Source organism: Sphaeramia orbicularis, chromosome 22 (genome assembly GCF_902148855.1).
Source record: "Sphaeramia orbicularis chromosome 22, fSphaOr1.1, whole genome shotgun sequence".
Taxonomy (NCBI): Eukaryota; Metazoa; Chordata; class Actinopteri; order Kurtiformes; family Apogonidae; genus Sphaeramia; species Sphaeramia orbicularis.
In genome coordinates, this window is record NC_043978.1 from 9,310,328 (window position 1) to 9,324,947 (window position 14,620).

Consider the following 14,620-nt stretch of genomic DNA (forward strand, 5'->3'; position numbering starts at 1 on the left):
ACATTTTTGTTGATTTTGTTGGGTTTTTTTTGTTGATTTTGTTGATTGTTTTGTCCACTTTAGTTGTTTTAAATATTCTACCTGTTCCTTTCCTTCTACTGGTCCATCTGTTGATGGTTTAGAACATGTAAATGGTTCCAGATATCAGTCTAGTTCCTATTGGTCACTGATAGAAGTCATATACTGGACTGTGATTGGATGAGTTGAGTTCTCCTCCAGTGAAAGTCCTGCCCACTTCTGTAGTTAGATTGATGTGCATCCAGACCACAGGACTGGAACACAGAACAGAACCAGGACTGTAACACAGAACAGAACCAGGACTGGAACACAGAACAGAACCTGACAACCTCACACATTCAGCTGGTTCTGATCCACATAGAGCAGACGCTGGCGGACAGGGACACTGGTTCTGTTTTTATCAAACCTTCTTGGATGTTCTGCGTCAGATTGGACTTTTCAGTTAATGGTACAGAACCTATGGCGTCGTGTTGAACATGTGGAGGTTTTCATTCAGCGTTTGTGATTCCGTTGAAGTGGCGGCGGAGGCGTCTGAACGGAGGTGATTTATCTGGGCTCTTCTGTTCCTTCTGAATCATCCGGGTGACGCCGGCTCCCTCAGTGCGTTGACAGCGCCACAGCAGCGACGGCGGCGGCAGCGGATCCAGGAGCAGCAGCGCCACATGAATAATCACCTGGCGCTGCTGTGATGGCGGCGCTCTCCTTGGACCTTCCAGCAGATGCTATGCTAACAAATGGGAGCAGTCAAACCACAGCTAATGGGAAAAAAGTTTCCCGTTTTCACCCCCCGACGGAAAAAAAAATGAATAAGAAAAGGCCATTCAGAGTCCGACACACGCACACAAATACACAAACAGAGACCAGAAACCTGAGACCAGGACCAAGAACACCTGGAATAAAACCAGGTCCAGAACCAGAACCAGAACCCTGGAGATCAGAAAAAAGAAGATGAACCTGAACGTTTAAGAATAACTGTGTAAGGTCGAAAAGAATTTAAAATAACCAGGAAAAAACATCTATAACCCTCTGGGGTCTGAGTCTATTTTGGCTGTTTTTGAGTACTTTATATACTATATAAATAAGTGTTTCCTATACCCATGTTTGGTATCTAAACTTCATCTATCTCATCTGTCTATTATTTTTTCACTTTAACCAACTATAGGGTCAAAACATGATATTCTAAATCTCTCTGATGGGGCATTTTCGAGACTATTTGACAGATTAGTGTTGCTAAATGACCCCCATTTTTACTTTTAAAGTATTTTTTGCTTTAGTTGGACCATAAGGGATTATCCAAAACAAGGAACTACTTTATATTGAAATAAATGTTGGAATGGTGATCAATTAAAGTTCGCTCTCTGACAGGACATTAGTGTGTTTTGACCCTATATCAACACAAAAGGACAAAAAACACACAAAAAATATTAAATCCGATTTTAAAAATGTATATAATTTATTGCATAAATAACACACAGATGTTTAACGAACCTTTTCAAAGGCTTTAAAAGTGAATATTGGTTCCAAATATTAGGTATAAAAAATTTAAATTGTAATAAATTAAAACTATATTGAAATATATGAGGACAAAAAATGACGTAGATATGGTCAGAAATCTGACCCCCCCCACCACCACCTCATTTTCATACTTATATTCACGTTTGTTTGCTCCAGATTCAAACTGTCATATCTCCAGTCGTATTTGCTCTATCAACATCAAATAAAAGTGTCAGAGTGTTTCAAGTCTGCACTTTGGAATGTACTTATCCTCAGTGGTCTACGGGACTGACTTCCGACACTACAATGTGTTGAAAATGTCATGTGATTCAGTCAGGGGGCTGTGACCGTGGACCCCTAAGGGTTAAAAAAGCACAAAAATTAAACTAATGATGCAACATAAAAACACCTCTAACATAACAGAGTAAAAGTACAAATACAAAACTTAAAGCAGTGATATTTTGTCTTTTTTAAACAGAATTCCTCCTTTTCCCACATTTCCCTGTGGTCTCCATAAACTGTAAATGTTCTGCTTGGCTCTGAGTTCTTCATTCATTCAACTCCACAGGTCCATCTGCAACACTGTTTCTGACTAATGACAGCAGAAATGTGGTTTGGAGCACTGGCCCTTTAAATGCACATGAGACACTTCAGGCCCCGCCCCCTCCAGGTTGTTGGCTGTGCTGCTCTGTCAGTGTAGATAAACATGACCTCTGTAACCTGCGAATGTGTATATTTCAACCCGTTAAGTCCGGCCAAAACTGGCCTGCTAAAGGGTCCAATCCAGCCCATGGGATAAAAGTACAAAGTTCAAAAATGACACTGAAGACATTAATAGTCAAGGGTAATGAACTGGTTTTAGTTCAGGTTCCACATTCAGACCAATATGATCTCCAATACAATAATAATAACAAAATATCTTATAAATAATGACTCTAAAATGTCTTCTTGGTTTAATATGGAAAAAAATTATATTATATTATACCTATAAATAATGACAACTCCAAATTTTTCATTTGTTTTAGTGCAAAAACCCCAATAAATTATGAAAATATTTACATTAAAGGAGTGATATTTTGCTTTTTTAAATGTAATTCTTCCTTTCCCTCATTTCCCTGGGGTCTCCATAAACTGTAAATGCTCTGCTTGGCTCTGAATTCTTTATTCATTGAACTCCACAGGTCCATCTTCAACCCTATTTATGACTAATGACACCAGAAAGGTGGTTTGGAGCGCTGGCCCTTTAAATGCACATGTGCCACTTCTGGACCTTATATGTGCAAATGTCAAGACGGAACTAGTTCCAAAGCGTAACAGGATTTTTGTCCAAATGGATCTAAAGATAGTTTTGCAGCAGCTGGAGGGTTCAAATTCAAACTGTATGAACTATTAGGGTCCAAATACACAAAGAAATGAACCACAGACTAAGAAAAGTGGGTTTAAGTAAATATGAGCCCTTTAACACTAAATAAAAGCTGTAATAACTCTGAATCTGTGAAATGAAAAAAAATTACACCAAACATATTAACGATCACGGTTCAACATTCAGACCAATATGATCTAAAAGAAAATAATAACAGAGAAATAAGGACGACTATGAAGTTTTGTCTTTGTTTTAGTGCAATAAAAAACCATGAAATTCTGAAAATATTTACATTTACAAACTATCCAAACAAAAAAAGATGTGAATAACCAGAAAAAAACGGACATTTCTTCAGAAAAATCAGTGTAATTTGACCAATTTTCTGCCGCAGTTTATTATTTAACAGTGGATCTACAAACACATAAAACATTTAATAACAGACAGAATATTGGTCCAATTACACTGATTTATGCTGAAATATTTCAGGTTGTTCATGTTTGTTCAAATTATTCACATTTTTATTATTAAAGGATAGTTTGTATATGTAAATATTTTCATAATTTGATGTCATTTTTAAGAGAAAAATGTGGCGTTGTCATTATTTGACATAATGTAATTTTTTTTCTCAATTAACCAAGAAGAAAATTTAGAATCATTATTTATATGTTAAATGTGATTATTTTTCTTTAGATCATATGTGTCTGAGTGTGGAACCTGAACTGCCTGTGGACTGCACATGAAAAGTAGTTATTTTTACTAATTCTGTCATATTTACATAGGTGTATTTTTATACAGTAATGATCATAAATGTACATGGACCCGATGAAATAAACCAATAAATAAAAAAAAAAAAAAAAATGCAATAAAACCACTTTGTTAATATCTTCAGTGTCATTTTTGTAAACTCCTCCCATGGGCCGGATCGGACCCTTTGGCGGGCTGGGTTTGGCCCACGGTCCATAGGTTTAACACCCCCACTGCGACCCCGCCCCCTCCTCCACCCACCAATTCAGCGATAAACTATAGCGGAATTCCACAAAAGCGACACATTACAGATCTGAAGTCTGTCCGAGGTTTTCCCAAGGTCATCAGATCCCGGATGTGATTGGATTAGGCTGACGGATAGCCCCGCCCCCCTCCCCGCTGCCGCTCCGTGTGTTTTTGAATGCGAGCGCGGCGGCAAAACCCAGTTCAGTCATTACCCGCCATCTCCCTTATCAGCACACGGGGAATAAACACAAATCTAATAGAAATTCATTACGCACGCCATATCCACATACACACACACACACACACACACACACACACACACAGTCGACTAGTTTATTAGATTAATAGGCTATGAATGGCTAATACGAATTACCCCCCTCTCTTGTTAACGAGACGCCGAGCAATTTGTATAATTATGTCTGTGGAAGGAAGAATTCCTGTGTCTAAGCATATTTTTAGACAGCCCTGCGTTCGGAGGGCTTTGATTACGTATTTACTTTGGGGTTTTCAGCTTCGTGCTCTTTCTCTCAGAAGTCGTTTCTGAATAATTCATCGCTTTGTTCCAGAGCGGAATAATTTGTGTTGAGATTTATGAGCAATTGCTTTGGGGTGGGCTGTTTTTTTTACTCTTTTTAGTTTTTTTTCTTATAATGATCACAGAGTGTATTTGTCAGAGCGTCTCTTTCACACCGAGGCTTGAGCCCAGACGGCTTTCCAGGAAAAGGACGGCGGATCGGAAACGCTCGGCTTTAATGAGTTTAGAGACAAAAACAAGAAAAACACAAGTCGCACGGCGTCCGACGGGAAACGGCGCCGACACGGTGTGGATTTACAGCACATTGATGACGACTAAGGCTCCGTTCACAGCAGGTCTAATGCACAATTTGGATTTTTAGGTGTAATCTGATTTGTTTGTGTGTCGGTTCATATTCCACATTAAATGCGACTTCTATCAGTTTTGAGTCTGAACTGAATGTGACCCTGAAGTGACCCACATGCACTAAAGAGGTCCTGAAGTGACCCACATGTGCATAAGGCTCCGTTCAAACTGCAGGTAAATGTGGTCCAAATCTGATTTTGTCACCCATATGTGACCTGGATCTGATCTGTTCCAGACAGTTTGAACAGCACTAATCTGACCCAGACCACTTTCATATGTGGTCCTAAATCCGACCCAGGCCACTTTCTTATGTGGTCCTAAATCTGGCCCAGACCACTTTCATATGTGGTCCTAAATCCGACCCAGGCCACTTTCATATGTGGTTCTAAGTCTAACCCAGACCACTTTTACATGTGGTCCTAAATCCGACCCAGGCCACTTTCATATGTGGTCCTAAATCTGGCCCAGACCACTTTCGTATGTGGTCCTAAATCCAACCCCAGACCATTTTCATATGTGGTTCTAAGTCTAACCCAGACCACTTTTATATGTGGTCCTAAATCTGACTCGGGCCACTTTCATATGTGGTCCTCAATCTGGCCCAGACCGCTTTCATATGTGGTCCTAAATCCAACCCAGGCCACTTTCATATGTGGTCCTAAATCCGACCCAGGCCACTTTATATGTGGTCCTAAATCCGACCCCAGACCACTTTCAAATGTGGTCCTAAATCCGACCCCAGACCACTTTCATTTGTGTTTCTAAGTCTAACCCAGACCACTTTCATATGTGGTCCTAAATCTGACCCAGACCACTTTCATATGTGGTTCTAAGTGTAACCCAGACCATTTTCATATGTGGTCCTAAATCTGATACGGATCTGGTATTTTCCAATGTGGCTTCAGTCTGAACATCCAGGTCGCATTTATCTGACTTTTACGTCATTGAAATGCGACACACGTCACAATTCTGCGTCCCAGGAATGTTCCTTCTGTAAACACAGTGTGTCTGCGTGGTCTCATATTCCATCAGGACCTCTTTAGTGCATGTGGGTCACTTCAAGGTCACATTCAGTTCAGATTCAAAACTGATAGAAGTCGCATTTAATGTGGAATATGAACCAAAACACAAAAAATCAGATTTCACCCAAAAATCCGAATTGTGCATTTAGACCTGCTGTGTGAACGGAGCCCATGAGGTCCTGGTGTAACACTGTTTGTTTTAACGGTTCAATATTTACAAGAATAAAATCAGTGGTTCAATAAAATCACAGTGGATGTCATCCGTTGTCGTCTAACGTCCTTCAGCTTCTGTATTAAACAAGGTGTTTCTTTTAAAGCCTGAAAAATGTTAGTTATTTTATCAGATTGAGTTCATTTTTCATCAACATCTGAGGACTGGAATTCACTCTTTTCATGTTTTTTCATCAGAATGACAGAGTTTACGCATTTAACACTAAAACTATGTGAAAACTAAACAATTCATAAAGAACAGTTCAGACTACACATAAAACTTACACATCTATAAAACCAACAAAAATGAACTGAACAAGGAAAAACAAAAATAAATAAATAACGCAGGAAACTGGAGCTTTTTAATGGATCGTGTTCACAAAAGAAGAAGAAGTCGAACAAGTAGACAGTTAAAAGTGTATTTATGGTTTGTGTTTTCATGACTAAACATCTCCTCCATCTTTTTCTCTCTCGTCAGGTTCCCGGGAACTTTCTGGAACCAGGTCTTGTGGATCTCCATCAGCTCAGTCCAGTCCCAGCCGGACCAACGGGACTATCGACCGATGACTCCTGGGAATGGGATGAGACCGACATGACAATCACCGAATCAGAACCACAGGAAGCACCAGAACCAGAAGAACCAGACCTGACGCTCAACCTCCCCATGGAACTGGATCCACCTTCAGATGGTGGACACCAGAGGAGCAGGACCTCAACAGTGAATGATCCTCCAAACAACAACAATGTCTACCAGGTCTACAGTCTCCATAACGTGGAGTTGTACCGGCAGCCTCAGTTTCCTTGCTCCTCCTTGATGCACAAAAACAAAACTGGAAAACGGAAACTCCTCCTGAAGAGCCTGAGCAAGGACTCCTCATTCTCCTCCATCGAATCCCTACCGGACCTCCTCGGGGGTTTGATGCAGGGAAGAGGAAGTGGAAGGCGAAGCGGCCAATCAGCGAGTAGTCGGAGATCAGGGAGCGAGAGCGGCATCGATACCGGAGACGCAGAGACAATCACAACCAACTCTGAAATCCAGGGAGAAGAGGAGGATCAGGAGGGGGAGGAGGAGAGGAAGGATGTCACCCAACACCACCAAATGATAGAGGAGAACCTGAAGGAGAAGGTGTGGAGGAGGCCCAGGAGGGGAGGAGGCGAGGCCGTGGAGATCCTCATCAACGGTCGTGGCATCCTGACGCCGGCTGACTCTGACTCCGACTTCGAAACAGGAGGTCCCAGTGTCAACTCCTCCAAGCTCCTGAAACAGGTTGACCAGTACAACTTCGAAGGTTTGGCGACTCCTCCAGACCTACACCAGGCCTCGAGTCCGGTTTTATCGCAGGGTTCATCTCTGGAGTCACTCCTGGCTCTGGGTGTTGAGTTATTCCCGAATTCTAAAGAGGTTCTGCATCGTAGCACTTCCCTGGAAACTTGCCTGGTCCCAGGACGGAGCCCTGAGGGTGAGGCCGGAGGGGGCACCATGGGCAGCCTCGGGGAGATGGACCTCACACAAAACGAAGACCAGGACCAGATGAAGAAGCAGCAAGGAGAGCCTTCATCTGGGGAGCTGAGCCGGAGAACTCTGGATCTCCTGAAGCGTCTGGAGAACATCCAGAGTCCATTAACAGCTAAGATGACCCGGAGTGTGTCGGACATGACGCTTCAGAGCTGCTCCCCTCAGCGACTCCCCGCTTCCCCCTCCCTCGGCGGTCGACATGCACCTCTTTCAGGGATTTCACGTAAAGGTCCGCCATCTTTAATCAACGAGAGCTCTGCAACTGCATCGCTAACAGAGCTGAGCAGCACCGAAGACTCATCTCTAGGCTCTGAAGACTTCACCAAAAATCAGCGCCACCTCTTCTTGGATCCAGCGAATGCCAACTCGTACCGACGGAAGCACGGAAACAGCCGAGCAGGACCAGAGGAGGCGGACGCTGCCAGTTTGAGCATGGTGGTGAACGTGTCTGCATGTACCGATGAAGACGAAGACGACAGCGACCTCCTGTCTTCGTCCACGCTGACGCTCACCGAGGAGGAGCTGGGAGTCCGGGACGGAGAGGATGAAGAGGAGGAGAGGCTGAGCGGCGCCTCCTCCGCCAACGATGAGGATGATGATGAAGATGACATGGAGGGGTCTTACATCTTAGGGCTGGAGTACATGAAGAGGGAGCTTCAGGGCTGGATCCGGGCTCCTCGGACCTCGTCTTCATCATCCAAAACAGAAGCAGGACTACGAGACGAGCTTCAGTGCGGGACTTTCACCACCTCATCTCAGAACAAGGAGCAGCCATGTTTTATGAGCCGCTCTCCTCCGAAATTCACCGAAACAACAGTTGGCAATAAAACAAAAAGCAAAGAAGAGGAGGAGGAGGAGAACCGGAGGAACGCCACCAGAAGCTACATGAGCCAGTTTGTGGACGACGTTGAGAATGGAAACGTGGACCAGAGCTGCTTAAAGGGCAAAGACGAAGATGATGAGCTCCTTCGAGAGGAGTCCAGCGTCTTCACAAAGAAAGGGGAGGCGCTCAGGGAGTCGTACCTGTTCGGAAAAGCAGGAGTTTGCGACGTGAATGACTTTATCGCGACAACAGAGTCAACGAAGCCCCACGAGAGGCTCCCCTTCCTGACCAAACGCTCTTCCTCCCTGGTTGGTCAGCTCAGAGGGGAGTTACCCTGCCACAGCCCCGCCCTCCCCTCACCTCCCTCCCTCTCTCCTGTGGAGGACTGCAGATCCCATGATGCTTTGTGCAGCGGGAAGCCGGCGACGGGCGGGAGGAAGGCCATCACCATCCAGGAGAAGTTCAAGTTCTCATCGATTGTGACCGAAGAGACGAAGAGGGAAGTTCGGGACAAAAAGTCGTCACTGCCTCCAAAGAAACGACACCACTCCCACCCGTCCTGCTGCAGCCACCTCCCCTCCGCCTCCTCCTTCCGTCCAATTGAAGCGGAGGAGACCAAAAAGGAGAACGTACATGACTTTGTGATGGAGATTATTGACATGACCTCATTGGCGTTAAAAAGCAAAGAGAACCAGAGTGAAGAACCGAACCAGGCCGAGTCCAACCCAGACCAGAGTTCTGCACCGTTAACCCAGATCAGAGACAAGGTACGGGTTCTATAACACCCATTAGAAATGAGAACAAAGAGGATTATGGGTCAAATAAACCAGGCAAAGGGAGACTTTATAGATTATTAACATATAAGCACAGAAATCCCATTAGTCAGTATGTGATAGAACAGTGAATATGCAACATTTCAGTTCTAAATATTAGACAACATTTAACAACATGAAATCATTGAAAAGTCAGTGTTTAGGCTCCAAACAGTCTCATCAGAGCAGAAAATTCTGTGGAAACTGAAAATGAGCCATGTAACATTAATATGAACACTATAAACTGCAAATGAAATAAAACAACAAAAATAAACATATAGAAATCACAGATCGACTGTTTATAAAAACAACAGTACCTTATGAATCAACCAAAAAAATAACTATATTTGGCTTTTTTTCCAAATTGGATGAGTTTTAAACCGAATGTCAAACTCAAAATTATTAATCAATAAATCTTAAATATTAAACATTACCAAATCTTTTCAGTTCAGTCATGTTTATTATTTGAAGCTGTTTTATCCACTGAAAGTCCGTTTTAATAATCTCATAAACTGATGCCAGTAGTTTGTAAAATGTCCCTACAGAGGCCATTTTATAGGTGTGTCTAATAAAATAAGAAAGGACCAGAAATATGAAAAAGAAACATCACAAATGGATAAAACTGAAGAAAACAGTGTATTTTGTTCTGATTTCTGCAATTGAATCATGCATTTTGTCATGGGTTTGTCTGTCTTTGTACTTTTGTTAATGACTTCGCTCAGTTCAATACAGAAAATGAAACGGTAATGTCAAAAAAATTAAAAGAAAGACCAAAGAAATGAAATAAAACAAGATGGAAATAAAAGAATGAAAAATGTGTAAAAATAAAGTATGAGGATGACAGTGATAAAAACACAAGGCAGTGTATAAATAAAAACCCAAAGAAGGAGGGTTTAATGTCCTAATGGTAATATATAGACGTGTTATACCACTGACGGCCACTAGGAGTCACTCCTTAAATTCTTATAGATTTACATTAAACTTCCCTCTAAAAATACTGTCAGTATTAGTTTCCCATGAGTCATTCAAGTTCATTTGGACTTTACTGATTAATTAATTAGATTTTAGAGCAAATCAAAGCTTCGAGAGTCAAACTTTCACAGCTTGTGTTTATTGAATAAAACATTTTTTTCCCCAGACAATTAGACTGTAGTTGTGGCTAATATGTAGCATTTAGCATTAGCTTACCCCTAATTCCTAACCCTCCTGCAGCCATGCCCCTTATGTCCAAATATGGTCACTTCCAGCTGCAGAAAGAGAAACCAATGGGTGGCGACCAGAAAAACATGAGCATCTAAGGCCACTCCTCCAAACCCTCCTTCCCTCTTTGTGAAGGGGGGTGGAGGCAGGTTGTCATGGCGATAATGGCTCATCAAGAGGCTTAAGTTTGTCAAACTGAACAGTGAGAACAGAATCGAATGCAGGTTTTTTTAAAATATTCAAATCAAAAAGCAACAACGCAACCAAACAGAAATGAGAACAGTCATCAGCGAACTCTGCAGGAGTCGAAATAATGGAGATGAAACACTTCCCGTCCCGTTTGACCTCATATATTCTGTACATTTAGAGGACAAATGAATCCAAAAGTAGCAAAAGTTATCTTAGTTAATGTGCTCAGTGAGTCGGAGTAATTCAATAAATCGCATCACGGATCAAAACTTGGAGGATGTAATGACTCATTTCTTCTGTTTCTTTTGCAAGTCAAGTAATTTAAAAGCTAATCAGTTTCCAGTCTTCATTTATTTCTGAAAATCAAGAAAGAAATCAGGCTGAAAACTTTGCTCCGATATTTGAATATGTAAATTTACAGTGAAAATGATGTGGGTCTGTATTAAACATGGGTACGTTTCCGACCCTGAGGTGAACATACTGTATCTAGAACCCATCCACCGAGTCCTTAACGAGCCAACGAAGTTCAAACCACAATATTTATTAGGATTCAAAAGTCAAATCCACTGCCGTGACTCATAATGAACAGGTGAAGAATCAGCTATCAACCCATCAGAGACATCCTGTTGTATTATTCGTCTTATTTTTCTTTCATAAATGGTTAATAACTTAACATTTCTCCCAAAATATATAAAAACAGAAGTCTGATTCTTCTACCTCTGTTTGTCACGGAGCCTCCAGAGTCAGTAGAACAATGACATGGACTTCAACTCCAACAAAATGACCAGATTTACACAAAAAAACTGGTTTTCCATCCATTTATCTGTTCTAGGTGTTGCAGTAGAAGGTAAAAATTAAAAGGAATTCACATCCTGAAAGAGAGAAACTTGAAAATGCAACACAAACAACAAAACAGTGACTTGAAAATGTGGTTTGATTTGTACGAAAACAACATAATTCATCATTTTCTGGAAAGTTTACCTTCATTTGTGAATAAACATCCATTCCTCTCATTCTGTCACAGGCCTGATAATCCTGATCAATCCCGGCATTGATCAGTCTGTATGATGTTAAAGACATGAGAGGACACTGACTGCATCAACAGTCCAATAAACAGCCTAGACTAGACTAAGGAACTGCCTGGATTTAAGTGAGCAGATAGTACGGATCCCTCCATGGGTCAGTACAACAGTGGTTCAGAATGTTTCAGCTGGAACAGGTGATTGAACTCTACCTGATGCAGTCACTGTCCTCTCATGTCTCTAACGTCTGAAACACAGGCGTCTAACTCATGTTCTTTCAGGTTCCACATTCAGCACAATTTTATCTCCAGTGGGCCGGACCAGTACAATAATAGTGTAAAAACCTACAATTAATGACAAAGTTCTCTGTTTTAGTGCAAAAAAGTAACCTTAAATTCTGAAAATATTTACATTTACAAAGTATCCAAACAAAAAGGATGTGAATTACCTGAAAAACAAAACAAAAAAGATCTTAAAATTTTAACAGTAATACGCTAAAACATCACTAAAACATCACTAAAACCCCACTAAAACAACACTAAAACACACCTAAAACAACGCTAAAATAACACTAAAACACAGCTAAAATCCCACTAAAGCAACGCTAAAACAATGCTAAAACACAGCTAAAACCCCACTAAAACAACGCTAAAACAAAGCTAAAACAATGCTAAAACACAGCTAAAACCCCACTAAAACAATGCTAAAACAAAGCTAAAACAATACTAAAACACAGCTAAAACCCCACTAAAACAATGCTAAAACACAGCTAAAATCCCACTAAAGCAACGCTAAAACAATGCTAAAACACAGCTAAAACCCCACTAAAACAACGCTAAAACAAAGCTAAAACAATGCTAAAACACAGCTAAACCCCACTAAAACAATGCTAAAACACAGCTAAAATCCCACTAAAACAACGCTAAAACAAAGCTAAAACAATGCTAAAACACAGCTAAAACCCCACTAAAACAATGCTAAAACAGCTAAAATCCCACTAAAACAATGCTAAAACACAGCTAAAACAATGCTAAAACACAGCTAAAGCCCCACTAAAACAACGCTAAAACACAACTAAAACCCCACTAAAACAACACTAAAACACAACTAAAACAATGCTAAAACATTGCTAAAGCACAGCTAAAACCCCATTAAAAGAACGCTAAAACACAGCTAAAACCCCACTAAAACAATGCTAAAACACAGCTAAAACAACACTAAAAACAACACTAAAACAACACTAGAACACCACTAAAATACCGCTAAAACGTGCTGAAACTCCACTAAAACGCTGCTAAAAGTAATAGAAATCTTCCATCTCTCTCTCACTGACTGCACTCTCTAAGCTCCGCCCTCTTCCATTTACTCTTCCTTGACTCTACACTGGTGTTACATGGGCTTTCGTTTGGTCTAAGTCCAGGTTGTGGTCTTGGTCGGACCCTGATCCAGACTCCTCCCTGTGTCCTCCAGGTTTTGGAACACTCCCACCGTCCGCTCCACCTCCGTAAAGGCGACTTCTACAACTACCTGTCCTTATCGTCCCATGACAGCGACTGCGGCGAGGTGGTCCAGTGCTCCGAGGAGAAGGGCTCCACGCCGGCGCCGTACGCCATCCCATCATACACCTCTCCCAGCCCGAGCCCGGATGTGTTCGCCGCCGCTCCTCCCACCCCCAGGTTCAGGAACGCCTTCTCCGGTTTGGAACTAGACACTGAAAAGCACAAGGAGGAGGCGGGTCCGAGTCCTGCGGCGTCCCCGCCCCCCAGCCCTGACATCCGCGACGAGGAGACCCTGTTCTCCGCCTGCACCGAGGAGGTGTACCTGGGCCCCCCCCTCTGCTACAGCATGGCGCTCCCCAAGAAACCACGCAGGGATTTGGGCTTTTCAGAACCGGAGTTGGACGGGATCGGACTCAAACCCATCGAGTATCTGAGTCCAGATGGAGGTGAGAGGCGGAGCTACCACAACCAGAAAAGCCCCCCCTCCCCCGTGGACTACACCTCCCTGTCCAACCTCAGGAGGCCCCCTCCTCTGGACGCCAGGCGAGGTGAGGACCCGTACCTCGGAGGAGAAGGCCTGGCCGCTGCTGCTGCCGGCGCCGGCGTTGGGCGGGAGCAGAGGAGTGGTAATGAGGGGCCTCCTTATCTTAATCCCCCGGCGCGTGTCGCCCCGATAGACTCCTCCGCCGCCCAATGTTTGGCAGATACTAAAGCGCTTGAATCCAATATGGGCGCCGTAATGACCAAGATAAGTGTCTGCAGCGCCGCTACAAATCCCTCAAAAGAGCCGGCCGCCACCGCCACGCGTATTAATCCCAAAATTAACTGCTCGGCGATGAGAGAGGCAGATACGGTGGAGGGGGAGAGACGAGGGGAGGCGAAGGGGAGGAGAGGGAGGAGAGAGTCACAGCAGGAAACTACGACCAAGCAGGTTAGTGTCGAGTCTGATCCGCTATCGAGGACATTATACAGGGCCCTGATAGCACACTTCACCTCTCTACTCCAGGTATTAGTCCAAGCCGAGCTGATAGTGCACTTCACCTCTCTACTCCAGGTATTAGTCCGAACCGAACTGATAGTACACTTCACCTCTCTACTCCAGGCATTAGTCCGAGCCGAGCCGATAGCACACTTCACCTCTCTACTCCAGGTATTAGTCTGAGCCAAGCCGATAGCACACTTCACCTCTCTACTCCAGGTATTAGTCGGAGCCGAGCCCCTCAGTGGGATGAATGTAATGAGGCCGGTGTGTGTTTCTCTCATTTCCATTTGAGCTGCTCTATCTCTAACCTTCTCCTCCTGCTTTTGTCCTCGTCTCGTCTTTTCCTCCTCTCATCTCCTTAAACTGTTTCCTTTTGTTCCTAATCCCTGCGTCTCCTCCCTCTCCTCCTGTAATCTCCTCCTCCTCTGCTCATCCATCTCTTCCTCTTATTTTCCATATAATGTCCCTTCATCTCCTCCTTCTCTCCTGTCTGTCTTTAACCCTTCAGTGTCTGTGTCTGGACCCTCCACTTTAACATAAATGGGTCAAACTGACCCCACTTCAAATCCATGTGTTTTTACGACTGTCAGGTTAAAAACA

General features: G+C 43.0%; 1 protein-coding gene across 1 annotated transcript in view; it reads left to right on the forward strand.

Annotated features, from left to right (window-relative positions):
- Positions 1-14,361, forward strand: part of LOC115413914 (A-kinase anchor protein 6-like) — a 58,548-nt gene extending 44,187 nt beyond the window's left edge. Inside the window, exons 6-7 of the mRNA XM_030127057.1 lie at positions 6,456-9,083; positions 13,010-14,361. Coding sequence (XP_029982917.1) covers positions 6,456-9,083; positions 13,010-14,200 — 3,819 coding nt within the window. The 3' untranslated portion in view covers positions 14,201-14,361. The remainder of the gene's footprint in view (positions 1-6,455; positions 9,084-13,009) is intronic.
- The last annotated feature ends 259 nt before the right edge of the window (positions 14,362-14,620 follow it).